The sequence below is a fragment of the Trachypithecus francoisi genome, unplaced genomic scaffold (assembly GCF_009764315.1).
Source record: "Trachypithecus francoisi isolate TF-2019V2 unplaced genomic scaffold, Tfra_2.0 Contig01554, whole genome shotgun sequence".
NCBI lineage: Eukaryota > Metazoa > Chordata > Mammalia > Primates > Cercopithecidae > Trachypithecus > Trachypithecus francoisi.
The window spans coordinates 534443-559426 of record NW_022681439.1 but is presented as its reverse complement, the minus strand read 5'-3'; the positions used below and the strand labels follow the sequence as shown (position 1 = coordinate 559426).

Below are 24984 nucleotides of genomic sequence, written 5' to 3'. Positions count from 1 at the left end.
GAGAAGCCGCTGGTGTTGCGTTTTTTGGGGGAGGTGGGGTCCTCTTCCTGTTCCATTTCACTGAATTCTACCCACCCGTCATGGCCCTGGGAGGTGACCGTAGCCCTGGCTCCCCGAGTAAACACTCAGGTCAAGCTACAGGACTGGCTGGGTCTTAAGCTATTATACTCCCAGTTAAAAGATTTTTTAGCTCGCAGACTATCTCGAACTCGTTCTATCTCAGTGAATGACTCACTTACTGGAAACGGTGTAAACACAGGTGTATTACTGGGCTGCGGAAGACTTGGATGTCCCAGCATGGTAGAAGGCCAGCTCCCTGCAGTGCAACGCTTGCATTCTACATCCAGAAAACTAAAGTTCAAAGAGGTCAAGCAATTTGCCAGAGGCCTGCAGTCCAGGGACTGAGCGGAACCTGGAACCCGCTACCAGGACTCCCAGCCCTGCTCTCTCCAGCGCCACCCTCTTCCCAGGAGTAGGGGGAGCGGAGGCTCGCTGTGCTCACGTGGCTTTCAGAGCCCGCCTCGGACCCTGACCTGGTATCCCACTCCCGACCCCTCACTTCCGCGTTTCCCCTTCTTTCTCCCTCTCTTCCCAGGGTCCCGCGGGGCCGGCTGAATGAGGCGATGCCGGGCACCTATACGTGCCTGGTGGCAAAAGGAGGAGTGGAACGCTAGAGCTCGCCTCTGCGGGGCTGTGCAGGGTCCCCACTGAGGAGCGGGTGCAAACGGGTGCTGGGCTCGGGGGTCAGCCAGCACCAAGTCTGGGGCTGGGGGCGGAGCCTGTCGGTCGGGGGCTGGAGGGTGGGCAAGAGAGGGAGGCCCGGGGCGTGGAGACTTGGAAGGAGTCGGGGCCCTGGGGGTAGGCGCCCGCCGGGTGGAAGCGGCAGGCGCGAGCCGAGCGGCGGGGCGCGCGGGCCAGGCGGGGCCGGGCGGCGGCAGGGACTGCGGAGGTGCGGCGAGAGCCGGGGCGGGCGGCGTCACCGGAGGCGGAGGGGGCGGAGCCGCGCTTGCAGCTGCCACCCGGCCGCCGGGCCCAGGCAGACGCCACCCGCCAGCGGCCGGGCACGCACCGCGCGCAGACCTTCAGCGAACAATGCTCCGGCCGGGCGGCGGGCGGCTTGGAGATCGACGGAGGGGCCGAGGAAGCGCAGCCCCGAGGTGAGCCCGCGACGCGCTCTCCCAATTCGGCCTCTTTTTGTCTGGCGAGCGTGGTCGCAGAGGGGAGCTTTGGAGGGGCGCTGCGATCCGCGAGCAGGCGACCCCTGGGGTGACAGGCGGCCGCTCGGGGAGTGGGTAGCGCCGGGGCCGCGTGAGCCCGGGGTGGTGCCCCCGGTGCAGGGAGGCGCCCGGCCGGGAGGACGGAGGAGCTGGAGGGTGTTTTCGATCCATTCGAGAATCGCGCTCTTTAAAACGGGGAAACTTTCCTACGAGTTCCAGGAGGGAGGACCGACTGTTAGGATGTGTTCTCTGGTCTCGCTGCTCTGTTTGCGGCGGGAGACTGAAGCGCTTTGAGGACTGCTTTCCACCGATAGAGTATTGTCAAGGGGCAGAGACGGAAGGCCGCCTGGCTGCTGGGACCAGGACCCGGGGAGATGGTTTGGGGGTCCAGGGTAGCTCCCAGGTATGCAGCAGCGGGGCTCCAGAGGCAACGAGATGATGCCCTTTCCCTCAAGCCCTGGCTGAGCCCTCCAAACGCATGCTGTGAGCACGTTCTCAACCTTTGCTGGTATCCGGGGACATACACACTTAGAACGCAGAATCCTCTGCTGGGCATGGAGGCGGCCGGGCATTCGCAGCGGAAAGCGCCAGCTCACGGTGTGTGCGTTTCTCTCAAGTAAGCTCACCCTGCACATGGTTTTGCAGAGCCGACAGCAAAACCCAATGGTCTAGGGACAAGGAGTTTTGCGATGCCTTCAGTCCGGAGTCAGGTTTAGAAGGCTTTCCTGATCACTGGCCTGAACTATCCTGAACAACTTCTCTCCCCCTTCCCTTTCTGAGAAGGAAATTTGACAGGAAGCCCTAGGGAATTCCGCAGTTACTTTGCTCTCCTGAGGTCTGGTTGGTTTCGACTGTAGTGGGTGCAAAACCGCATTCTTCCCTCTGAGATTAGATTCCACAGCACTGGAGGAAGAAAAAAGAAAAGGAAAAGTTGGGTGAAGATCATAATTTACCCTCTGTGTGAGTGGGGAGGCAGGGGGCTAGCGGGTGGTAAAGTTGTCACTTTCTCCTTTCTGCCTGGTCAACCCTGGCCAGTGGAGTGTGCTGAAGTTCAGACACTTTCCACACACATTTCTTTCCTTTTTCTGGTGTTGCATTCATTTAACTGTAAATACAGAAAAAAAAAAATGTAGGTGAATGTTTTCTGGAATTCTGTCACTCCAGGATAAGGCATAAGCAACTTCTGATGTAAGTCTGAGCGGGTATTTTGGGCCAAAATATTTAATCTTATAGATCTGGCCACCTTGATTCTTCAGATTCTTTTTTGAAATGAGGTGGGAGTGTATCTGACAGCTTCAGTCTTGCAAACTGGAGCCACAAATCTAGTGCAGAAGTTTGCAGAGGCAAAGACATTTTTTTCATGACTTGGATCAGAAAGAATGCTGAGCTCTTTTTTCTAATCTGACACTGCAGCCTCCTACTGAAATGGGGGGATTTGCATAATTCTGGGGGCCGCCTCCCCTCAGAGGTAAGGAATGTGGGCTGGGAAGTGCCTTCCCCACGCTGTGGAGAGCTGGCACTGCTGCACCAGGCAAGGCGAGGCAAGGCTTTGTGGGTGCCACTTGTGTTTCTCACCATCTTTTACTTAAAACAAATAGGAGATAATTCCAAGCAAGCACAGAAGTGCAACGGTCTTTTTTTTTTTTTTTTTTTTTTTTTTGGCTGCATGCAGTGGTAAATTCTGTTTGCTGTGACTGAGAAACCAGTTTTAACAGGATGCAGTGAGTCAATGACAGTGGGAAGCCCAGGGCTTCGTTTGTTCTCTTCTTATTCAATGACTTCCCTTTAAAAATCTTTGCGTCTGTCCCCGGCAGTCGTGTGATGAAAGTTGCGTCTAAACATCCAAGAGTTTCAGAGCTGAGGATGGGAGCAAAGAGTGCTCGTAAACTGGTGAGACATTCTCAAGGAAACGTCCCCCATGCTAGCAATCCAGATCCTTCCACAATCCCAGGGCTGTGCAAAGGTTGGGGAATCTTAGAAAGTAGGGCCTGTGGTACCAATGTCACCCCTTCCCCAATAACAAGTTTGTGTTCTTACTTGCCTGTTGAGAAGGCAACATGTCGCCAAGCAAAACTGCTGCTTTGTGAATCTGTGGTAGCCCCTGAGGAAGTGGCTGGGCACCCCCCTCCTCAGATAGCCCTGTGTCAGGAGGAGCTGTGGGAACTTGCAGAGCCCACACAGGGCTGGTTTCCAAGCTGTCTTCCTCCGTCCCATGGAGCAGGCATGGGAGCCTCTGCCTGCAGTGGAGGTGGGCTGGACAGTGTCCTTTCTGTGGCCTCACTCATCAGCTTCCCAGGAAGGAACCTACTGCCTGTTCCTGAAGGCCAGAATACTTCCTCTGCTTTTTCCCCCTCCCAAAACTTAGCAACAAGCCTATAGTTCTCTGTGGCCTGAGATTATAAAACCTGGCTGTTTCCTCAGCTTGTTGAAGCCCAGTGACCTCTTCTGGAGAACTTGGCAAAGAAGGAATCTGCTACCTGGGCGTGTTCGGAGGAGGAGAAGAACCTAGCTAACGGTCTTCTTAAAGAAAAGGACCGTAGTCCCAGCTACTCGGGAGGCTGAGGCAGGAGAATGGCGTAAACTCGGGAGGCGGAGCTTGCAGTGAGCTGAGATCAGGCCACTGGACTCCAGCCTGGGCGACAGAGCGGACTCCGTCTCAAAAAAAAAAAAAAAAAAAAAGAAAAGGACCTGTGAGACACTAACAATGATTGCTAAAAGATACTTTTCTTTTATTTCAGATGATGTATTTAGCTTAAAGATGCAGCGGGCTTTATTCTTAACTTTTGTTTTGTTTTTTAGACAGGGTCTCACTCTTGTCACCCAGGCCGGAGTACAGTGGTGTGATCAGGGCTCACTGCAGCCTTGACCTCCTGGGCTCAGGCAATCCTCCTACTTCAGTCTCCCTAGTAACTGGGACCATAGGCATGCACTCCAACACCTGGATAATTTTTTTTTATAATTATTATTTTTGTAAAGACAGAGTATCTCTGTGTTGCCCAGGCTGGTCTCAAACTCCTGGGCTCAAGTGATCCTCCTGCCTCAGCCTCCTAAAGTGGTGGGGTTATAGGTGTGAGCCACCACTTCCAATCCTTTTTTTTTTTTTTTTTTTTTTTGAGACAGAGGTTTCACTCTTGTTGTCCAGGCTGGAGTGCAGTGGCGCAATCTTGGCTCACGATGACCTCTGCCTCCTGAGTTCAAGCAATTCTCCTGCCTCGATTCTCCTGCCTGAACCTCCCGAGTAGCTGAGATTACAGGCATGCACCACTACGCCCAGCATTTTTAGTAGAGATGGGGTTTCTCCATGTAGGTCAGGCTGGTCTCAAACTCCTGACCTCAGGTGATCCGCCCACCTTGGCCTCCCAAAATGCTGGGATTACAGGCGTGAGCCACCACGCCCGGCCCCAACCCATTTTTCACTTTGGAGGGAAAAGAGGCACATATAGCTTCAGCACTTGTTGAATGAACACCCCCGTGTGTGAGCGTGGAGATAAGAGAGAACACTTCCCACAAACACTCTGGAATGACTTTGGGGTTACCAGGCTCATTCCACTTGCTTAGTCCTGTTGACAGTTTAGAGATTATCAAACTTCAGGCAGATCCTTATGGGAGGAAAGTGGAGAGCAAACCCTGAGGCAAAATGCTCCCTATTTAATGAGAACCTGTTTAACTTATGTTCTTAAGGAAGATTTTTCTCTTGAACATTCTCCTTATGGGAAGTCAGTTCATTTTAAATAGGCTAAGAAGAGCCAGGAGCAACGCGCAGATCACCACTGCAATGAGGAGTCGCCTGCAAAGTTGGCTTCTGTTTCCAGAACAGGCAAACTCTCTGTGTCTATGGGCTGGTGCAAGTTCTTGTTTTTGTCATCGTTTCCCCACCTGTAAAATGGGGACAACAACGACCTGATGGGATGATTTCAAGGTCATCGGTTAATGGCTGCAACCCTTTGAGCTCCTTCTCAATGGTGGATTTACAGGGGACCATGGTGCAAACTGGCACTTGCAGTTTTACTCTCAGAAGCAATGAACTCTTTGAGCAAGGCAATCGCCTTCTCTCCAGAGCCATCACTGGGAAATAGCTCTTCGTTAATCTCTTCTCTCTCTTATCATCTATCCAGTCACCTTTGACCATGAGTGTCTATTGGTTTGCTCCTTTGGCCTATAGCACCCAGCGTTGTGGACCTCAGCAGCACAGGGTCAAGTAATGTATATGAAGCAAGGGATATTTCTCAAGATGCCAGACCTCTCCACAAGGTCTGGAGGACGGGCCAGCACCCTACTTCTCCCCTTTCCCAACCTTTCCTATCTCCACCTGGTTGGAAGTCTGGATTACAATGCACATTTCAGGGCCTAGACCTGCCTCCCCTCTCACACAGTTCTTGTTCAAAAATTGTGGGTTATTTTCCATAAGCCATTGTTTTTATTTGCTGTACTACTTGATAGTTCTTGTTTCTCTGGGTCAGCGTCCCAGACTCTAGGCCCCTGGTGGCAGGGGAATACATGGATGAGGTACCGGCTTCTCATCTTAAACCCTATGTGATTTCTTCCCATAACTGCCCCAAACCTCCAAGGATATTAGGGGACTCCTCACCCAGGATTTTAGGGGACTGAAATGTCTTTTATGTACTCTTTTAAAGCAACAAGGCTGTGTTTAGTTTTTACAGCTTCTGATAAGGCTACACCACCAGAGAATGTCTAAGAGCCTTGTGACAGATGGGTAAGGGCCATAAAATAAATGGGATCCTAATCTTTACCCTTTTCTCCTCCTTCTCCTCCCTGATCAAATAATGAGACTCTAATCGATAATGCACCCATTGTCTGACATGGCAAATCTCTAATCAGGAAAGTGTCCTGCCTTTCTAGGAAGCCATTCTGTGACCCACCTCTGAATCCCACAAGACCACACCAGAGAGCCGGGCGCAAGATGAACCAGCACCCTGTCGGCTCAAGATGCACCAGACCCTCCGCCTGAAACCCGAGAGCCTGAAAATGTCTGCGTGCAGTGACTTTGTGGAGCACATCTGGAAACCCGGGTCCTGCAAGAACTGCTTCTGCCTGCGGAGCGACCACCAGCTGGTGGCCGGCCCTCCCCAGCCCAGAGCGGGCAGCCTGCCGCCTCCACCTCGCCTGCCTCCCAGGCCTGAGAACTGCCGCCTGGAAGATGAAGGTGTGAACAGCTCACCTTACTCCAAGCCCACCATTGCCGTGAAGCCCACCATGATGAGCTCCGAGGCCTCTGATGTGTGGACAGAGGCCAGCCTGAGTGCCGAAGTCTCCCAGGTGAGGCTGACTAACACTTGTGGTATTTTTACAGGGGCTGCTCCTGTTTAAACGCTTGGTGACTGGCTGGCAGCCAGGGAGGGCTGTTCCAGCAAGAAACCTGCAGGATGGCTTCCTGTCAGCTTGCCCACAGATGGCTTTTGCCTGGGATTCGCTGTAGCTGCGCTCCTTTCTCTCTGTCCCTTTAGGCTCAGAACCATTCATCCAGTCCCCCAGAATTTCCTCCTGTGATTTGCAGATTGCGTAGGGTAGACAAAAAATGAAGCTTTTTAAAAAAAGTTTTAAATGTTCTTAATTGATCATCTTAAATATGTACACAAGTAGCGGTTATTGCAAAGTGAATCACATGCACTCAATACCCTTCAATATGAACTTCAGCAACCGTCAACTCATGACCAATCTCGTTTCACCTCCCCCGCACTCATCCCTCTTCCTTATGATTGTAAAGCAAACCCCAGATATCACATCATTTCAATACATACCTTTCAAAGATAAAGTCTTTATGAAAAGCATAACCACAATACCATCATCACACTTATTTTTTTTGTTTGTTTTTGAGATGGAGTCTTGCTCTGTCACCCAGGCTGGAGTGTAGTGGCGTGATCTCTGCTCACCGCAACTTCCAACTCCCTAGTTCAAGCGATTCTCCTGCCTCAGCCTCCTGAGTAGCTGGGATTACAGGTGCCTGCCACCATGCCCTGCTAATTTTTGTGTTTTAGTAGAGCTAGGTTTCACCATGTTGGCCTCGATCTCTTGACCTCGTGATCTGCCCACCTCGGCCTCCCAAAGTGCTGTGATTATAGACGTGAGTCTATAATCCACTAATTTTTTTCTGTCACCCAGGTTGGAATGCAGTGATGTGATCTCAGCTCACTGCACCTTCCACCTCTAGGGTTCAAGCGATTCTCCTGCCTCACCCTCCCAAGCAACTGGGGCTATGGGCGCATACCCCCATGCCCAACTAATTTTTGTATTTTTAGTAGAAACGAGGTTTCACCATGTTGGTTAGTTGGTTAGACTGGTGTCTAACTCCTGACCTCAAGTGATCCACCCACCTCGGACTCCCAAAGTGCTGCGATTACAGGCATGAGCTGCCACAACCTGGCCTGTTTTTTTTAGTTTTTAATTTTTATTTTATTATTATTTTTTTTTGAGACAGTCTCACTGTTGCTCAGGCTGAAGTGTAGCATTGAGATCTTGGGTCACTGCAATCTCCACCTCCCAGGCTCAAGTGATCCTCCTGCCTCAGCCTCCTAGGAAGCTGAGACTAGAGGTGCATGCCACCATGCTTGGCTACTTTTTTTTTTTTTTTTTGGTGGAGATCGGGTCTTGCTATGTTGCCCAGGCTGGTCTTAAATTCCTGGTCTCGAACTCCTAGGCTCAAGTAATCCATCTGCCTCAGCCTACCATAGTGCTGGGATTATAGGCATAAGCCACCATACCTGGCCTCACACTTCGAAATATTAGCAGTAATTCCTTAATATTATCTAATACCCAGCCAGTACTCCTGTTTCCCATTTTGAAGCTTGGATTTTACCAGTTTTTTTCCTAGGGTCACTAAAAACAGTTACACCCTAGAGGCCAGACCATTCTGCTCATTCCACAGGTAACCTTTACAAAGTCAGAGGGCACATAAGCCAGGGCTGCTGGCATCTGCTGTCTTTAGACACATTTAGGAGGCTATGTGGCCAAGACATGTTCTAGGAATTGCTTGCTACCTGTTTCACCTCTTTGCCTGTTCTAGTTTTCTTGACCAATATGGTGAGTAGGTCAGGAAGGCTGTGTGAGTATATATGAAAGCTAAAGTCAGTTCTAAATCAGGAGACGCTTCATTAAGGAAAGACATTTCCTTTGGTTGCAATGAACTTGATGTCCCCTTCTGGGCTGCTCTGTTTTTTCCTAAACTGATGACACCCATTCTCCAGGCCATTCTCAATACCTTCAACCTTCACCAACTGAAGCCAAGGACTCTTTAAGCGCAGAAGCACCTGGGAAAGAAGCCAGAGGCAGGCCCTGCTTGGAGGCTGCTCCTAAAAGTGGGGGTGAGGGAGGACTTTAGACCAGAAGGAGGAAAAGGTGACTTCAGCGGTGGTATGGACCAGTCCACATCTTTGTCTCATAGCCCAACGAGTCCAACCACTCGCACAGGCTCAGGCTGAGGTCACTGCTGTAGGTGGGAGAAAGAGGACCTCTGGCATAGCTGGAAGCAAAGCACAGAAAGAAGGAGGAAGCCCAGATCCAGTTCAGAAGCCACCCCTCACCCAGATCCGGTTCAGAAATCACCCCTCACTCTCCTGTTCTGCACACACACACCCCTCCAATGTGTTTCTTTTTTCCTTTTTTTTTTTTTTTTTTGAGACAGAGTCTGGCTCTGTCGCTCAGGCTAGAATGTGGTGGCGTGATTTGGGTCACTGCAACCTCCGCCTCCTGGGCTCAAGCCATCCTTCCGCCTCAGCCTCCAAAGTAGCTAGGACTACAGGCACACACCACCACGCCCAGCAAGTTTTTGTAATTTTTTTGTAGAGATGGGATTTTGCCATGTTACCCAGGCTCGTCTTGAACTCCTGGGCTCAAGCAATCTGCCCTCCTCAGCCTCCCATAGTGCTGGGATTACAGGTGTGAGCCACGGCGCCTGACTCCAGTGTGTTCCGTGTGTTTTAAAAACACTTAATGACTTCGATTTCTTCAGGCATGCACTGTGATTGGGTTATCAAAAAACTCACAAACTCAAAGCAAAAATTAAACAAAACCCCAAGCTCCATTTTCCAATCCTGTGGAACAACTTCTCTCACCCAGTGAGAGAAGTTGCAAGGGAGGAAGAAGGCAAAGGGCTCTTTTTCAAAGTTATATTTTTCTTTTCCTACTTCACAGACTTAAGCCAAAAGCATTACAGTCCATGGGTGGGAAGCACAGCTCAGTGTCTGGGAAGACAAATGGCTCAGCGGTGCCCCAGCAATGATCACAGGGCCCTGGGGAGATCAGAAGGTGGGTGTGCACTGAGTCCCTGGCCCCAGCGCCCCTGCACTGCACTACAGAAGGCAATCTACAGTATCATTGCCCTTCCCTCTCACTTTTCCTCTCTCTCTTTTTTCTATGACAAGTTCTAATGTAAGTCTTTTTGCGTTGGGCTTGTGTGTAGGTCATCTGGAGACGAGCGCCCGGCAAGCTCCCCCTCCCGAAGCAGGAGGATGCCCCCGTGGTCTACCTGGGCAGCTTCCGAGGTGTACAGAAGCCTGCTGGTCCCTCTGCCTCCGCCGATGGCAACTCCCCTCGCTGTCCCCCAGCTTACACCATGGTTGGCCTGCACAACCTTGAGCCCCGTGGCGAGAGGAACATTGCTTTCCACCCAGTGAGCTTCCCTGACGAGAAGGCTGGGCACAAAGAAAAACCCTCATTTCCTTACCAAGACCGGCCCTCCACCCAGGAGAGCTTCCGCCAGAAACTGGCTGCCTTTGCTGGGACCACATCTGGCTGTCACCAGGGTCCTGGGCCCCTGCGGGAATCCCTGCCCTCGGAGGACGACAGTGATCAAAGGTGCTCGCCCTCCGGGGACAGCGAGGGTGGAGAGTACTGCTCCATCCTGGATTGCTGCCCTGGGAGCCCTGTTGCCAAGGCTGCCTCCCAGGCTGCAGGCTCCCGGGGCAGGCATAGTGGCAGGGACGGCTCACCCACGTGCTGGGAGCAGGGGAAGTGTGCAGGGCCCACAGAGCAGGAGAAGCGGGGCCTGAGCTTCCCCAAGGAGTGCTGTAGCCAGGGCCCCACTGCCCACCCATCCTGCCTGGGCCCCAAGAAAGCGTCCTTCACCTCGGAGGCTGCCACTTCTTCTGACGGCCTCTCTTGTGGCAGCAGCAGCGGCACCAGCAAACCCTTCGTCCCCCATCTCGAGAGTGATTACTGCTCCCTCATGAAGGAACCTGCCCCAGAGAAGAAGCAGGACCTTGGCTGCCCAGGGGTGGCCTCTAGCAGATGCCTGGGGCTGACGGGGGAGCCGCAGCCCCCAGCCCACCCCAGGGAGGCTACACAGCCTGAACCCATCTATGCTGAGAGTACCAAGAGGAAGAAGGCAGCTCCGGTGCCTTCCAAGCCACAGGCCAAGACAGAACATGCAGCAGCTGCCCAGGGCCAAGGTCAGGGTCAAGGCCAGGGCCAGGTATGGACAGGTAACGCCTGGACCCAGAAAACAGCATCTGGCTGGGGCCAGGACAGCCCAGACCCAACTCCCCAGGTGGCAGCCACCATCACAGTCATGGCGGCCCACCCAGAAGAGGACCATCGGACAATCTACCTGAGCAGCCCTGACTCTGCAGTGGGGGTGCAGTGGCCACGAGGACCTGTGAGCCAGAACTCCGAGGTGGGTGAAGAGGAGACTTTGGCTAGGCAGGGGCTGAGCTCCAGGGAAAGCCATGCTCACAGTGCCAACGAGAGCAAGCCCAAGGAGAGGCCCGCCATTCCCCCCAAGTTGTCCAAGAGTAGCCCTGGAGGGTCCCCGGTGTCATCATCTGCCGGAGGGCCCCCAGTATCGCCGCTGGCTGACCTCAGTGATGGGAGCTCTGGCAGCAGTGGCATTGGGCCCCAGCCTCCATCCCGAGGCCCTGCTGACCCTGTTCCTCCCTGCCGGACCAACGGTGTCACTCTCAGTGACCCATCCAGGTGTCCCCAGCCTGTGACCTCCTCAGCCTTGGACCAGAGGCGGCCCAGGTTCCAGGCAGGCACCTGGAGTCGTCAGTGCCGGATAGAGGAAGAAGAGGAGGTGGAGCAGGAATTGCTGAGTCACAGCTGGGGAAGAGAGACCAAAAATGGCCCCACGGACCATTCAAACTCCACCACCTGGCACCGTCTCCCCCCCACAGATGGTTCCTCCGGGCAGAACAGCAAAGTTGGGACTGGGATGAGCAAATCGGCCTCTTTTGCCTTTGAGTTCCCCAAGGACAGAAGTGGGATTGAGACATTCTCACCTCCTCCTCCGCCTCCAAAGTCGAGGTGAGTACCATTGTCTGCCTGGGACTCTCTCTGCAGGGCAAAGGGCTCCTTTATGTAAATTTCCCCAGGGTCCCAGTGCAGCCCTCGGAGAGCAGGAGTTGTGACCCTCTTTGTATCCAGCAAAAAAACCTACATGTGGGGCCCTGCTTGGGATGGGTGATTTGAAATCAATCTTTCCAAGAAGCACCACCAAGCTGTTGCCATTTGTTTAGTGCCTGCATTTTTATAGTCTGGTCCTCTTTTTCTTGCCCAGTTCTCTGAAGTGTCTTCAGTAGGCTTTTTTCCCAGGAAGTCCTGAATATTTTCATCTAATTTAAACATGCAAAAGCACGAAAGGAGGTTATGCTATAAGATTTAGGGAGGGCTGGGTATGATGGCTCATGTCTGTAATCCTAACACTTTGGGAGGCCAAGGTGGGAGGATTACTTGAGCCCAGGAGTTTGAGACCAGCCTAGGTAACATAGTGAGATCCCGTCTCTATTTTCTTTAAGTAATAAAAATTTTAAAGTTAAAGTTAAAAAAAATTGTTTTAAAGATTTGGGGAGGGAAGGCCGGGCACGGTGGCTCACGCCTGTAATCCCAGCACTTTGGGAGGCCAAGGCAGGCGAATCACAAGGTCAGGAGATCGAGACCATCCTGGCTAACACGGTGAAACCTTGTCTCTACTTAAAATACAAAGAAAATTAGCCGGGCGCGGTGGCGGGCGCCTATAGTCCAAGCTACTCAGGAGGCTGAGGCAGGAGAATGGTGTGAACCTGGGAGGCGGAGCTTGCAGTGAGCAGAGATCCCACCACTATACTGCAGCCTGGGCGACAGAGCGAGACTCCATCTCAAAAAAAAAAAAAAAAAGATGTGGGGCAGCAAACAGTTAATGCCAAATAAATGTATGTCCAATAAACTGTTACCACAATGGTGATTAGGTCTTGGGGCCAAAAGCAGAAAACAGGAAGGTTTACAAGTGGTTAGGAACCCTCAGACGTGGGTTTTTAAAGAAAAAAAAATGTAGTTTCGTGTTAGCATGCTGACACTCAGTTTTCTCTACTGCTTCCCTGCTATCTCCTACCAGTTTAAAGTGCCTTTTAAAGGCTCAAGAAAAATAAATGGTCTTTTTTTTTTTTAAGCTATTGAGCTGTGGATGGGACTTAAATGCTGGGGAAAAAAAAATTTCTTTCGATTAGAACAAAACTGATTCCTGTTAGGAAAAGGAGAAACCTACTGTTTTTCAAAAAATTACAGCCTTTCTGAACAGACTTGCTTGAGTCATGTCATTTCCAGTGGTTCTGTTTCAGCTGATGTGCCTCTGGGCTGATGTTAGAAACAAGGAAATTGACCACAGAGAGAAGCAGTCAGGACACTTGACTTTGAACATCAAGGAGTCTCAGGCACTGATGTGATCTAACGTGGGTTTTTTTCTCATGACCGCTACTTTGTTCTGGAATTGCGTTGGCCGCCCACCATGCAGAACAGACGTCTTCCAGATCCTGAGGTGATTGCAGACTCTTTGGCAGCCACGTGAACTCCCCGAATGAATGAGAGATTCAGCAGCTAAGATGAGCTTCCATTTATATGGCACTCACTATGGGCCAGGCATGGATTTAAAAGAGTTAGACATAACAACTCATTTCATCCTCAGAACAGCCCTAACAGGTAGGAATTGCCAGCCCCAATTTACAGATGACAAAGCAGAGATGGAGAGCTAGAGTAACCAGCCTAAGGTTCCTGCCATACCCGCAAGAATTCTAAGTCTACGCCCCTCCTGAACCTATAGGACATCAAGGAGCATGGAAATTGAGTAGGGCATGAGAGTAAAACGTCTAAATTGTATCTGCCTGCCTCAATCCTGGGTAAATTAGTGGAAAGCACAGGTATTGGCACTAGACCAAGTTCCTATTCCCTCTCTCTCACTTACACATGGAGAGACCTTGTATAAGCCACCCACTGGGACTGCGTCTCCAGTCTCTACTCTAGAAGAGTTGAGAGTCTCTTCTCTAAATGAGAGTCTGGAGTCTCTTCTCTAAAATGAGATGGTAATAGTACTTTGATAACACCCTGCTATTGAAAGCCTCTAATGAGACAAACAATGGAATCCAATGCAAAGGTTAGTTATGATGTAGCCAAAAGCCACCCAGGCTGTTGATTGCACAATGACACCCACACCCTATAGGAACTAGCATGGCTCAATCCCAGGAACTCCACCCTAAGCCTTGGAGAAGTAACTAAAATTTACTCCTTTAAGAATCTCAGGGCTTGGAGAAATCCCAGTAACCGTAGCAACATGACTCAGGTAGGGTTTTAATTAGCATCTGGGTTGAGATCAGAGTTTTTTCTGCCCAGTTTGTTATGATAAAACCCTTAGATTACATATAACTCAAGCTCGGTGGGAATCTTGGAGGTTCAAGATTTCAGCTCGTAAAAAATAAACAAGTTAGAGGAGAAAAAAGAAATAAAAAGAAGGGCTGGAGTTAGTGGCTCTTGCCTATAATCATAGCACTTTGGGAGGCCAAGGCGGGCGGACCACTTGAGCCCAGGAGTTCCAGATCAACCTGGGCAACATGGTGAAATACAGTCTCCACCAAAAAAGATACGAAAATTAGCCAGGAATGGTGGCACACACCTGTCATCCCAGCTTCTCTGGGGGCTGAGGTGGGAGGATGGCTTGAGCCCAGGAAGCAGAGCTTGCAGTGAGCTGTGATTGTGCCGCTGTACTCCAGCCTGAGCAGCAGAGGAAGGCCCTGTCTCAAAAAAAAAAAAAAAAAAATCTAGAAAATAAATTATCTTAAGAGAATACAGAAAAAGAACAGCATCTTATATTATTTAAAATAAGCTAGAATATATTTTCATTTGGGGAGGCATTTTCATTTCTCCAGCATTACTAACATTATCTTTGGAATCTCCCTGTGAGCAGATAAGAGGACAGGCTTGGGAACATATGCTGACTTTTAATTCTGGAACTCAGTACCTCCCCTGGGGATAGTGCCAGGAATCTCCAGAGTCTTCCAACCTAGTAGGTCAGGGTGTTGGCAAATCAGAGTGTCAGTGAGAATGCAGCCAACAGTTGATCCGGCACCAATTCCAGTACACACTGGTAATTATGGCAGGCTGATGTCAGTTTTCCAAAATAGAAAAACGTGGAAGGTCTTCAGGCAACATATAAGGTCAACTTGATTTCTTCACATGGGTGCATTTGTGAAATAGATCCTATTTCTAATGATCAGCTTCATTATGTGTGTTACCTATGCTTAAACCTCTAGAAAAGGGGCTGCTTCACGTGGGACACTGTTCCTTTCCTCTCACATGGTGTGAGAGAGACAGATTGTCGGCTTCCTTAGGCCATCATGGAAGAACAGGGAATGATTTTCTCTTTTGCCTGTTGTTCTGTTTATCGCCCTATTTTGCAAAACCGATTCTGACCTGGAGGAAAAAAATAGATGTTAAGAATGACTTGGCTTTCCTGGAGTCCTGTTTTGAATGTTTGGCAGTAGCTCATCTGTCTTTTTGAGACACTGTCCTCTGTAAACTCCCATTCGTGTTCCTGAGAAACCTCTTGCTGGAGTGTCCTGCAGGACAAAGGCTCTCCATGCTCATTTTATGCACAGAACAGTTCTTCTTTGGAGGAGTTTAAGTGCGTGCCCAACCCTCCTCCCCAGGTAGGTATGGCAAGGCCTGGATATTTCCTTCCTGTTGCTGTCAAGACAAGATTTTATACCCGCAAAGTCACACTTACTGAGAATGATGGATCTCACAGAGTCTCTGGGTCACCCCCGGCCCAGTATAAGGCAGAATCATAAGATGAGGATCAGCAAGTACTGCTGGTTAGGAAACAAAAATACTTCAGGAAAGAAAGGTGGACTCTTAGTTTAAATGTCATGCTTAAGACTTAATGGCTATTTGGTCAGGCATGATGGCTCACGCCTATAATCCTAGCACTTAGGGAGGCCAAGGCAGGTGGATCACTTGGGGTAAGGAGTTCGAGACCAGCCTGGCCAACATTAACAAGAACAGCAGAGCTGGGGAAACAATTAAGATGAGAAAGAACCAAATTGCTTTCTGCCTTTTGCTTTTTCACAGATGCAAACCCAGTTTTAAATGACTTAACGACTTTTGGGTGACCAGGTCAGTTGAAAGAGAATCATCTGGTTAGTGCAGACAAGCGTTTCACAAAGAAACCTCAGATTAGGAGAAGAGGCCTGAGCCCAGGTGGAATTAAGGATGACAGGCGACTAAGAAATAAGACACATTTATGTGGTTTCAGTGTCTAAATGGTCTGGCCCCAGGTGAGACTAATCAAAAGAAAAGTTTCCCCAAGAAAGTGGGCCATGTCTTTGTTTTTTGTGTGTTGTTTTGTTTTGAGACAGAGTCTCACTCTGCTGCCCAGGCTGGAGTGCAGTGGTGCCATCTCAGTTCAGACCCCTTTTGCCAGACTCAGGTGATCCTCTCACCCCAGCCTCCTGAGTAGCTGGGACTACCAGTGCATGCCACCATGCCCTGCTAATTTTTATATTTTTGTAGAGACGGTTTTTCACCATGTTTCCCAGGCTGGTCTTAAACTCCTGGGCTCAAATGATCCACCTGCCTCAGCCTCCCAAAGTGTTAGGATTACAGACATGAGCGACCACACCCAGCTGATGTCTTTGTTTTAAAGTTATCACTCATGCCAATTTGAATTTTAACCGACTACTTGCTAAATTCACCCCTTCTTCTGTGGGGCTGCTGGGGAGCAGAGGTTAAATCTATTCTTGGGCTTTTGCTCACTTCACTTTTTTTTTTTTTAGACAGAATCTCTGTTGCTCAGGCTAGAGGGCAGTGGTGGTACCTTGCCTTACTGCAACCTCCACCTCCTGGGTTCGAGTTATTTGCCTGCCTCAGCCTCCCAAGTAGCTGGGATTATAGGCACGCCACCACGCATGGCTAATTTTTGTATTTTAGTAGAGATGGGGTTTCACCATGTTGCCCAGGCTGATCTCGAACTCCTGACTTCAAGTGATCCACCTGCCTTGGCCTCCCAAAGTGCTGGGATTACAGGTGTGAGCCACCGTGCCTGGTCTTGTGTGCCTGGTCTTGTGCTCACTCTTAATTCTCCTCCTGAGCTGCTTCTCAGTAGACAGGTAGTGACACTGTCATGAGTGGAGTTCGTTTCTATCCACAGAGATGGCCGCATCACTAACCAGAGGAACTGACATGACTTCACTGTGTGGTCCCTCTGGAAACATGGTCTCTGGGTACGAACCAGGAGGATGGGCGTAGGACGAGTGAGAAGGGTGTTTGTCTCTAGTCTCCACATCCAATCTGATTAGAGCTTCCAATGTTTTCTTCTACAGACCCTTTCTACTATAATGGATGACAGTTGGGTGGCAATGTTTTACTAGGAAATCCCATACTCTTGATACATAACTGCCTTTTTCTGGGTGGCATTTTGAAAACCACAGTTTGTATTAGGAAGCACTGTATTTAGAGAATCTTCATGGACTGTGTTTAGCCTTTTTGACAAAACTTAAATAAGTAGGCTGGAGGTCAAGTTGGTCAGGGGAGAATAAATACTGGCCGTATTTCAGTAGCCCCCACAGATACACAGAGTATGGCAAACAGACAAAACATATGTACCAACAATGCATGTTTATATTTTGTCCCATGCCAGGGGCAAATTCATAGTTGGCCTGTTCCCATAAGTATGGGATGGAACTTTGAAACACAGGACATGTAATGATACTGTAAGCAGGGACCATTGAAATGGATTCCTAGGGTCTTGTTCTACAATTTCTGTAAAAATTACTGATTTGACAGCGATATGTATTCAGCATATAAGACTTTCTTTTTTTTTTTTTTTTTTTTTTTTTTGAGACGGAGTCTCGCTCTGTCGCCCAGGCTGGAGTGCAGTGGCCGAATCTCAGCTCACTGCAAGCTCCGCCTCCCGGGTTTACGCCATTCTCCTGCCTCAACCTCCTGAGTAGCTGGGACTACAGGCGCCCGCCACCTCGCCCGGCTAGTTTTTTGTATTTTTTAGTAGAGACGGGGCTTCACCGTGTTAGCCAGGATGGTCTCGATCTCCTGACCTCGTGATCCGCCCGTCTTGGCCTCCCAAAGTGCTGGGATTACAGGCTTGAGCCACCGCGCCCGGCCCATATAAGACTTTCTGTCTAAGTTTGAGCATACATTCTTGACTAAGGCTGGCAATGAGAGATTCTTTATTTAATTTATCAGCTATCTATTAACTGTCTACTTTTGATTAGGCTCTGTGCAAGGCGCTAAAAAGCCAGTTCCTGGGGTTCTGTTCCTTAACGATCCTCAGGATTGAGTTGGTAAGAATTAAATCAGCAGCTGTGCAATATGACTGTCAAAGCTCGACCCCTGCTTTGATTCCCTTTGTTGAGACAGGTTCTTATAGGACCTGGATTCTCACCACATCCTCTGTTCTGTTTAGGGAACACAAATGTAAGCTCAGCTCTGTGTCCAGGAGTGCCTTATAGTCCTCTCCCTTAACTGTGTTTGTTTCAACTTGATCCAAGATCAGGATTAGTATAAGCTTGTAAAAAACAAACAAACCAACCAAAAAAAAAAAAAAACTTTTATTTTTTACAAAATAGGCCAGATACACTTTAAAGGTAAAGAGCTTGCTTAACCATCTGCAACTCCTAAGGTGGAACTCAAAGCATCACATGTAGTAGATGCTCAAGAAATGTTTGTTAAATGGACAGTTGTAGACAGAGACAATGCCATGTTTACTTCATTTTCCAGAAAGGCACCTGACTCCTTGCTTTGCACATAACAGGTGCTCAAGAAATGTTGAAGAAAAAAGCAAATTGCTTTGAATGCAGTGTATCCTAAAACCAGATTTCCAGGTTGCCCGTGTACTCTGTTCAGCCTCTGGTTTGGCTGTTAACACAGTGTATCTTTTATTACATTAAAATGGGTCCACGTTTGCATCTCCTCAAGAAATTATAAACTCCTGGGAGTGCAGGGATGTGTCTCATACGTTCTTCCTTGACTTCTCCATAGCATACCTTAGCACAGAGTTGGATATGTAGTAGATATTCAATGGCGAATTACTGATTTTTCTAAAAAAAAAAAAAAAGCAAGCCAGAGTGAACTACAAATGTAATAGTTCTTGGCCTGATATTTCACTGGGGACCCATCGTAATTCTGCAACTATTCTCACTCAATAGAACATTACCACCTTGAGTTAAAGAGGCTAAGAGGCTAAGGTTAATCATTATTAATGATTCAAGGTGGGCAAACACCATGTGAGCACAATGCATCCTTTCATGGACTAATTGCTCTCCAATGATTATACATTTCACTCTTGCTACTGGTCTCTATTACCCTGCTTTTTTTTTTTTTTCCAACCTGAGCAGGTGTGTAGAACCAGCATTCTCTTGCCAAAATAATGTTCTCAGGTAGTAATCATCTAAACACCTTTTTTTCCACCAGAGAGTTACAAGGAATTCTAGGGTGTGGCTTTGCTTCTCTGAGAATAGATTTTCCATGCTTTCTCAGGTGCATTGCAAAATACAAGCTTAGGCAGTGTGGTCAGTCCCCCTCTGTCCCTCACGTTGTCAGAGGGACTTTGTTCCTAGAATGGCCAGCCTACATTTGATCTGCATAATTGGTTGTGAAACTCACCAACTGGTAGGAAATTTTCTCTGTTAGTGGCACAAGGAATTTTTTGTTGTTGTTTTGGGATTGTTAATGTCCTCATTAAAGATCTTACATTTCCTTTTATCAGGGTTGATAGACCAACTACAAAGAATACCCTGTGTCCCTTTCTGCAGTAATAAGTTTCAGAGTTTAAAGATCAGGGTCTGCATCCTCTGTGCTTGCATTGCTCATTATTTCTTTCTATTGACTTTTGGGCAGAGCCCTAAAAATGTTGGGCGTTAGGAGTGTTTATACTGTTCCCATACAACTCTGTAAAATTCCCTGCTTTAATTAGCTTCAGTCCGATGCACCGGACGGCTTCTTCTCTGTGCTTCTGTGACAGGCAGACTTATATAAACAGCTGTTCTTTGTTGGATGAAGAGGGGAGCTTCCAGGCCAAAGGCTACTTTAAAAATTTTTATTCTCAGATATTTTCTCTCCAGTAGTACCTATCACGGTTAAATGTTCCCCCCAACTTCCCAGTAGTTTGGCTTTTAGCCATTTCATAGCAATTTATACGTGTGCTGTGAAAAGTTTTCTAAAGTCTAAAACCTAAACACATAGCTGGTGGTGATATTACTTGATGTCCTGAGTTGTAGAAAGCTCTTCAGAATAGCTTCTGCTCTTTGTGAGCTCCACATGGCAGTCAAAATTAATGAAATTAAAAAACACTAGATATAGCCAGGCGCGATGGCGCATGCCTCTAATCCCAGCATTTTGGGAGGCTGAGGCAAGTGGATCACGAGGTCAGGAGATCGAGACCATCCTGGCTAACATGGTGAGACCCCGTCTCTACTAAAAATACAAAAAATTAGCTGGCCATGGTGGCGGGCACCTGTAGTCCCAGCTACTTAGGAGGCTGAGGCAGGAGAATCGGTTGAACTCAGGAGGCGGAGGTTGCAGTGAGCTGAGATGGCGCCACTGCACTCCAGCCTGGGCGACAGAGCGAGACTCCATCTCAAAACAAACAAACAAAAAAAACCCACTAGATACATACAAGAATAGTTGAGATAAATTGACATAGTAGTAAGTAATATGACCTTATGACCTTGAAGGTCAAGAAGAAAAGGAGGGAGAGTCTAATTTTAAAAGCAGTCAGAGTGGTGGCATCACTTAACATAATTCTGTTTTGTTTTTTTTTTTTGAGATGGAGTCTTGCTCCTTTCACCCAGGCTGGAGGGCAGTGGCGTGATCTCAGCTCACTGCAACCTCCGCCTCCCAGGTTCGACTAATTCCCCTGCCTCGGCCTCACAAGTAGCTGGGATTACAGGTGACTGCCACCACGCCTGGCTGATTTTTGTATTATTACTAGAGATGGGGTTCACCATGTTGGCCAGACTGGTCTTGAACTCCTGACCTCAGGTGATCCACCTGTAATTCTTGTAATACGTACAGATCAAAAGGATGGTAAGATTTTATGACTGCATATTCTTGAACCATGAGGACACTTGATTGCATCCTCCATGCCAATTCTGATCATTTGGAGCCCATGCATCAGGAAAGCTGGCCATGATCTATTTGTGGTGTCTGCAGGTTGTAGGGAGGTGAGGGTGCAGATACATGTCATGTGCTGGATATTTGCTGATTCCACCATAAAACTTAAAATTTATCTTCTAAAATGCATAATGTGGCTGGGCACGGTGGCTCATACCTATAATCCTAGCCATTTAGGGAAGCGGCAGAATCACTTGCACCCAGGAGATCAAGACCAGCCTGGGCAACATAGTGAGACACTACCTCTAAAACAAAATACAAAAATGAGTAGGGCATGGTGGCACATACCTGTGGTCACAGCTACTTGGAAGGCTGAAGTGGGAGAATTGCTTGAGTCAGGAGGTCAAGGCTGCAGTCAGCCATGATCACACCACTGCACTCCATCCTGGGTGACAAGATCAGATCTTGTCTCAAAAAAAAAAAAAAAAGATAAAAATAAAATGCAAAATCTCCAGTGGTTGATAGCCATTTTTGTTAGTAATTCAAGAGTTTAAGAATTCCCAGCCGGGCTCAGCGGCTTTCGTCTGTAATCCCAGCACTTTAGAAGACCAAGGCAGGAGGATCATCTGAGGTCAGGAGTTCAAGACCAGCCTGGCCAACATGGTGAAACCCTGTCTCTACTAAAAATACAAAAATTAGCTGGACATTGTGCCAGGTGCCTGTAATCTCAGCTACTCAGGAGGCTGAGGCAGGAGAATCACTTGAACGCGGGAGTCGGAGGTTGCAGTGAGCCGAGATCATGCCAGTTGCACTCCAGCCTGGGTAATAAGAGCGAAACTCCATCTCAAAAAAAAAAAGAATTCCTATACCTTTGGGTGGTGGGGGGACACTGTGCCACTCCTGTTTGGCAGATGATGGCCATTCTCTTTGAATACAGACTCTGATTTTAGACTGAAATGCCAAAATGTCTTGTTTCCTCTTAGTGAGTGATTTTGAACGTCCCATGAATTTTAACCATTTTTGGAACTCTGCATTTTAGTAAGTAACAGTTACTATTAAGTTTATTACCCGTTATTTAAAGGATTATTTTCTTTTATAGACCTTCAATTTGCTGTTTCTGTCCTTAAATCTTATTAAGCAATGTGTTTTCACTTAGCCTTATTTTGTTTGTTTGTTTGTTTGTTTTGAGACAGGGTCTCACTCTGTTGCCCAGGCTGGAGTGCAGTGGCGTGATCTCAGCTCACTGCAACCTCTGCCTCTTGGGTTCAAGAGATTCTCCTGCCTCAGCCTCCCAGGTAACTGGGATTACAGGGGGCATGCCATGTCCAGCTAATTTTTGTATATATATGTGTGTGTGTGTATATTTATATATAGGGTTTCACCACATTGACCAGGCTGATCTCAAACTCCTGACCTCAGGTGATCCGCCCTCCTTGGCCTCCCAAAGTGCTGGGATTACAGGTGTGAGCCACTGCACCCAGCCCGCTTAGCCTTATTCTCTTTGGCTTGTTGCATTATTTGTTTGTTTATTTATTTATTTATTTATTTATTTTTGAGATGGAGTTTCACCATTATTGCCCAGGCTGGAGTGCAGTAGCATGATCTGTGCTCACCACAACCTCAAACTCCTGGGTTCAAGTGATTCTCCTGCCTCAGCCTGCCAAGTAGCTGGGATTACAGGCACCTGCCACCATGCCGGGCTAATTTTTTGTGTTTTCAGTAGAGACGGGGTTTCTCCATGTTGGTCAGGCGGTCTCGAACTCCTGACCTCAGGTGATCCATCTGCTTTGGCCTCCCAGAGTGTTGGGATTACAGGTGTGAGCCACCGTGCCCAGTGTGTTGATTTGCATTGATTTGTATTGATTTTCAGTGTCCAGGATTGGGGAGTGAGGTGGCAGATGTGGGAGCTGTGTCAGAATCTTTGGGAGGGATAGTTTAACTATGAAAATTCAGTGATGTAACATAAATTTAAATTGGGAAAATGAAAACAAAACTATTGTTTTCATAACATAGGCTACTTCTAGTTTTTCTGAATCTTCTCCACTGGTGAAAAGATAGACCATTGTTTTTATAGAGATGCTTGATTGAAAACAGATCATGTCTCCCTAGGAGAAAATAGAAGTAAGCCAGGACAGAGATATTTGTTGATCTGTCATATTTCCTTGGTATCCTTTCTTTAAATCTTTCAAAATATCTTCTCTATATTCATGTCATCTTCAAGATGTAAAGATCTCAAACACTCTTGATGCTTGTCTGTGTTTCCTACAAAAAGCAGAAACCTGAGAAAGATAAGGAGTACTTTGCATGCAGAGTAGACAAGTCCTTACAGTTCAGGGTCTGAGATTCCATCTTGACATTCATTTGATCGCTAAATATTGAAGACTTGTTGCAGGTGGAGCCATGACCATATATTGGTAGGAAAAGTACAGATTGCTTATGAGATGATTTTGACACACTGGTTGACCATATGGGGAAAACAAAACAAAAACAAAACAAAATTGAAATCCTACCATACAGTGTCATATAGTGTAGTAAAAGTGGACTGCAGATGGAATAGTGATCCAAATAAGAAAAATAAGACCAAAGAGCAAATTTAAAAACATTCACAGCATTTTTAAGACCCTAGAAGAGTAAGCCATAAAATGATGGCTTTGACTTCATCAAATTAAGGATTTCTGTTAAACGGAGGATGCCATCGGCAGTCAATAGATGGGTGAGAAATTAAAGCAGTGTATCAAAGACTGAGACAGGATTAACATGTAAGGTGCTCTCGAAATTCAAGCAGAACAACACGCGGAAACTAGCAGCAAAACAGGCAAAAAACATGGATGGGGGTTAACAGGAGAGAAAAGCTAAATGCAGAGCAAGAATTTGAAGAGCTACTGAACTTCATTAATAATCAGAGAAGCATAAAGTTAACAGTAAAAGAGCACATTATGTTAATCAGATTGATGAAAATTACAAAGTGGGATAATACCAAATTTCAGCAAAAATACAGGAAAATGGCTATTAAACAGTTATTAAATTAAGTATGAGACTACATCATGTCCCCACAGCCTTCATTCCTGAGTATATATTCACACAGGTCAGTAAGGGGACACAAGGAAGTTCGTCACAACACTATAGTAGCAGAGAGTTAGAGCAAGTCCAGGTATTCATCTCTAGAGAAATAGGTAAGTAAAATGTTATGATTATGAAATAAACTATTTAATAGCAGTCAGAAGCAATGAACTAGAAATATGTCCAGAAACACGGGTGAACCTCATACTGGTATTGACTGAAATAACTGCGAGAATGAAATCTATAGCACAATATAGTTAATATAAATTAAATATAAACAGATTCATAAAATAACACTATGTCTCTTTTTAAGGAAAGCTGCATTCTTAACCTTTTATGTAGTTTTTAAAAGTAAACATATGCATAAAATTTGTATGTATGTTACATATAACATAAAATTCACCATCACAACCATCTTAAAGTATAAAGTTTAGTAGTATTTTGCATTTGTATATTAAATCAGTCTCCATATATCCTTTCATTTTGCAAGACTGAAACTCTCCACCTTTAAACAACTTCCTATTTCTCCCTTCCCTTTGCCTCTGGAACCACCATTACTTTCTGTCTCTGAATTTGACTACTCTAGGTATCTCATATAAATGGAATCATGCAGTACTTGTCTTTTTGTCCTTGCTTGTTTCACTTAGCATAATGTTCTCAAGGTTCATCCATCTTGTAGCATGTGTCAGAATTTCCTTGCTTTTAAAAGTTGAGTGATATTCCATTGTATGTATATACCGTTGTACTATTCTGAAATACATATTTGGTCTTCTTCCACTGTCCTGGCAAACAACTCCTAAAATTTTTGGAATCTTCAAAGTTGTGAAAAGTAAAAAGTTCCTCTTCAAAGTTTCCTTTTTATTAAGGAGTAAATCCTAAGTGTTAGAACTAATAGTTTCTCTTAAAGACTAGCTTTTTGCAATAACTCTTCATTAAACCTTATATAGTCATTAGGTATAAAAGGATAAGCGTATTATATATATGTGTGTGTGTGTATATATATAAAAACACATACATATCTTTATACTTTAACTACAATATTAGTTTTGGCTTGCTCAGGCATGTCCCAGCTCACAGCTTATGTCCCTTCCTTATTTGGAAATGTTATTGCTTCTATAAGCCTTTACATAAGCAACTTCCTCTTTTCCTTTGTTCCGCATTGTCTTTACCTATTTAGGAAAGTTTTAGATTGTTAGTCAGTCAGGCTAAGCTTAGACTTTGAAGTCCAACTCCAGCCAATGGAGATAGGACACAGTAATAGAGACTTTACATGTAAGGGATAAATATTCCTGTGTCTCTTTGTTCAGTGTGCTCTCATGGCAGGATTGCTGATGGGCAGCACCCTTTCTGCAGAAAGTACTGAGAAAACTTTTTGTCTGAATGC

General features: G+C 47.2%; 1 protein-coding gene across 2 annotated transcripts in view; it reads left to right on the top strand.

Annotated features, from left to right (window-relative positions):
• Nucleotides 1-950: 950 nt before the first annotated feature.
• Nucleotides 951-24984, top strand: part of PRAG1 (PEAK1 related, kinase-activating pseudokinase 1) — a 66163-nt gene continuing 42129 nt past the window's right edge. The window contains exons 1-3 of one of the 2 annotated variants that reach the window (XM_033176763.1): nucleotides 951-1157; nucleotides 6078-6494; nucleotides 9634-11474. In XM_033176763.1, the coding sequence (XP_033032654.1) occupies nucleotides 6165-6494; nucleotides 9634-11474 (2171 nt within the window). In that variant the 5' untranslated portion in view covers nucleotides 951-1157; nucleotides 6078-6164. Of the gene's footprint in view, nucleotides 1158-4541; nucleotides 5137-6077; nucleotides 6495-9633; nucleotides 11475-24984 lie in introns of those variants that run through there. The other variant, XM_033176764.1, reaches the window with a different exon arrangement.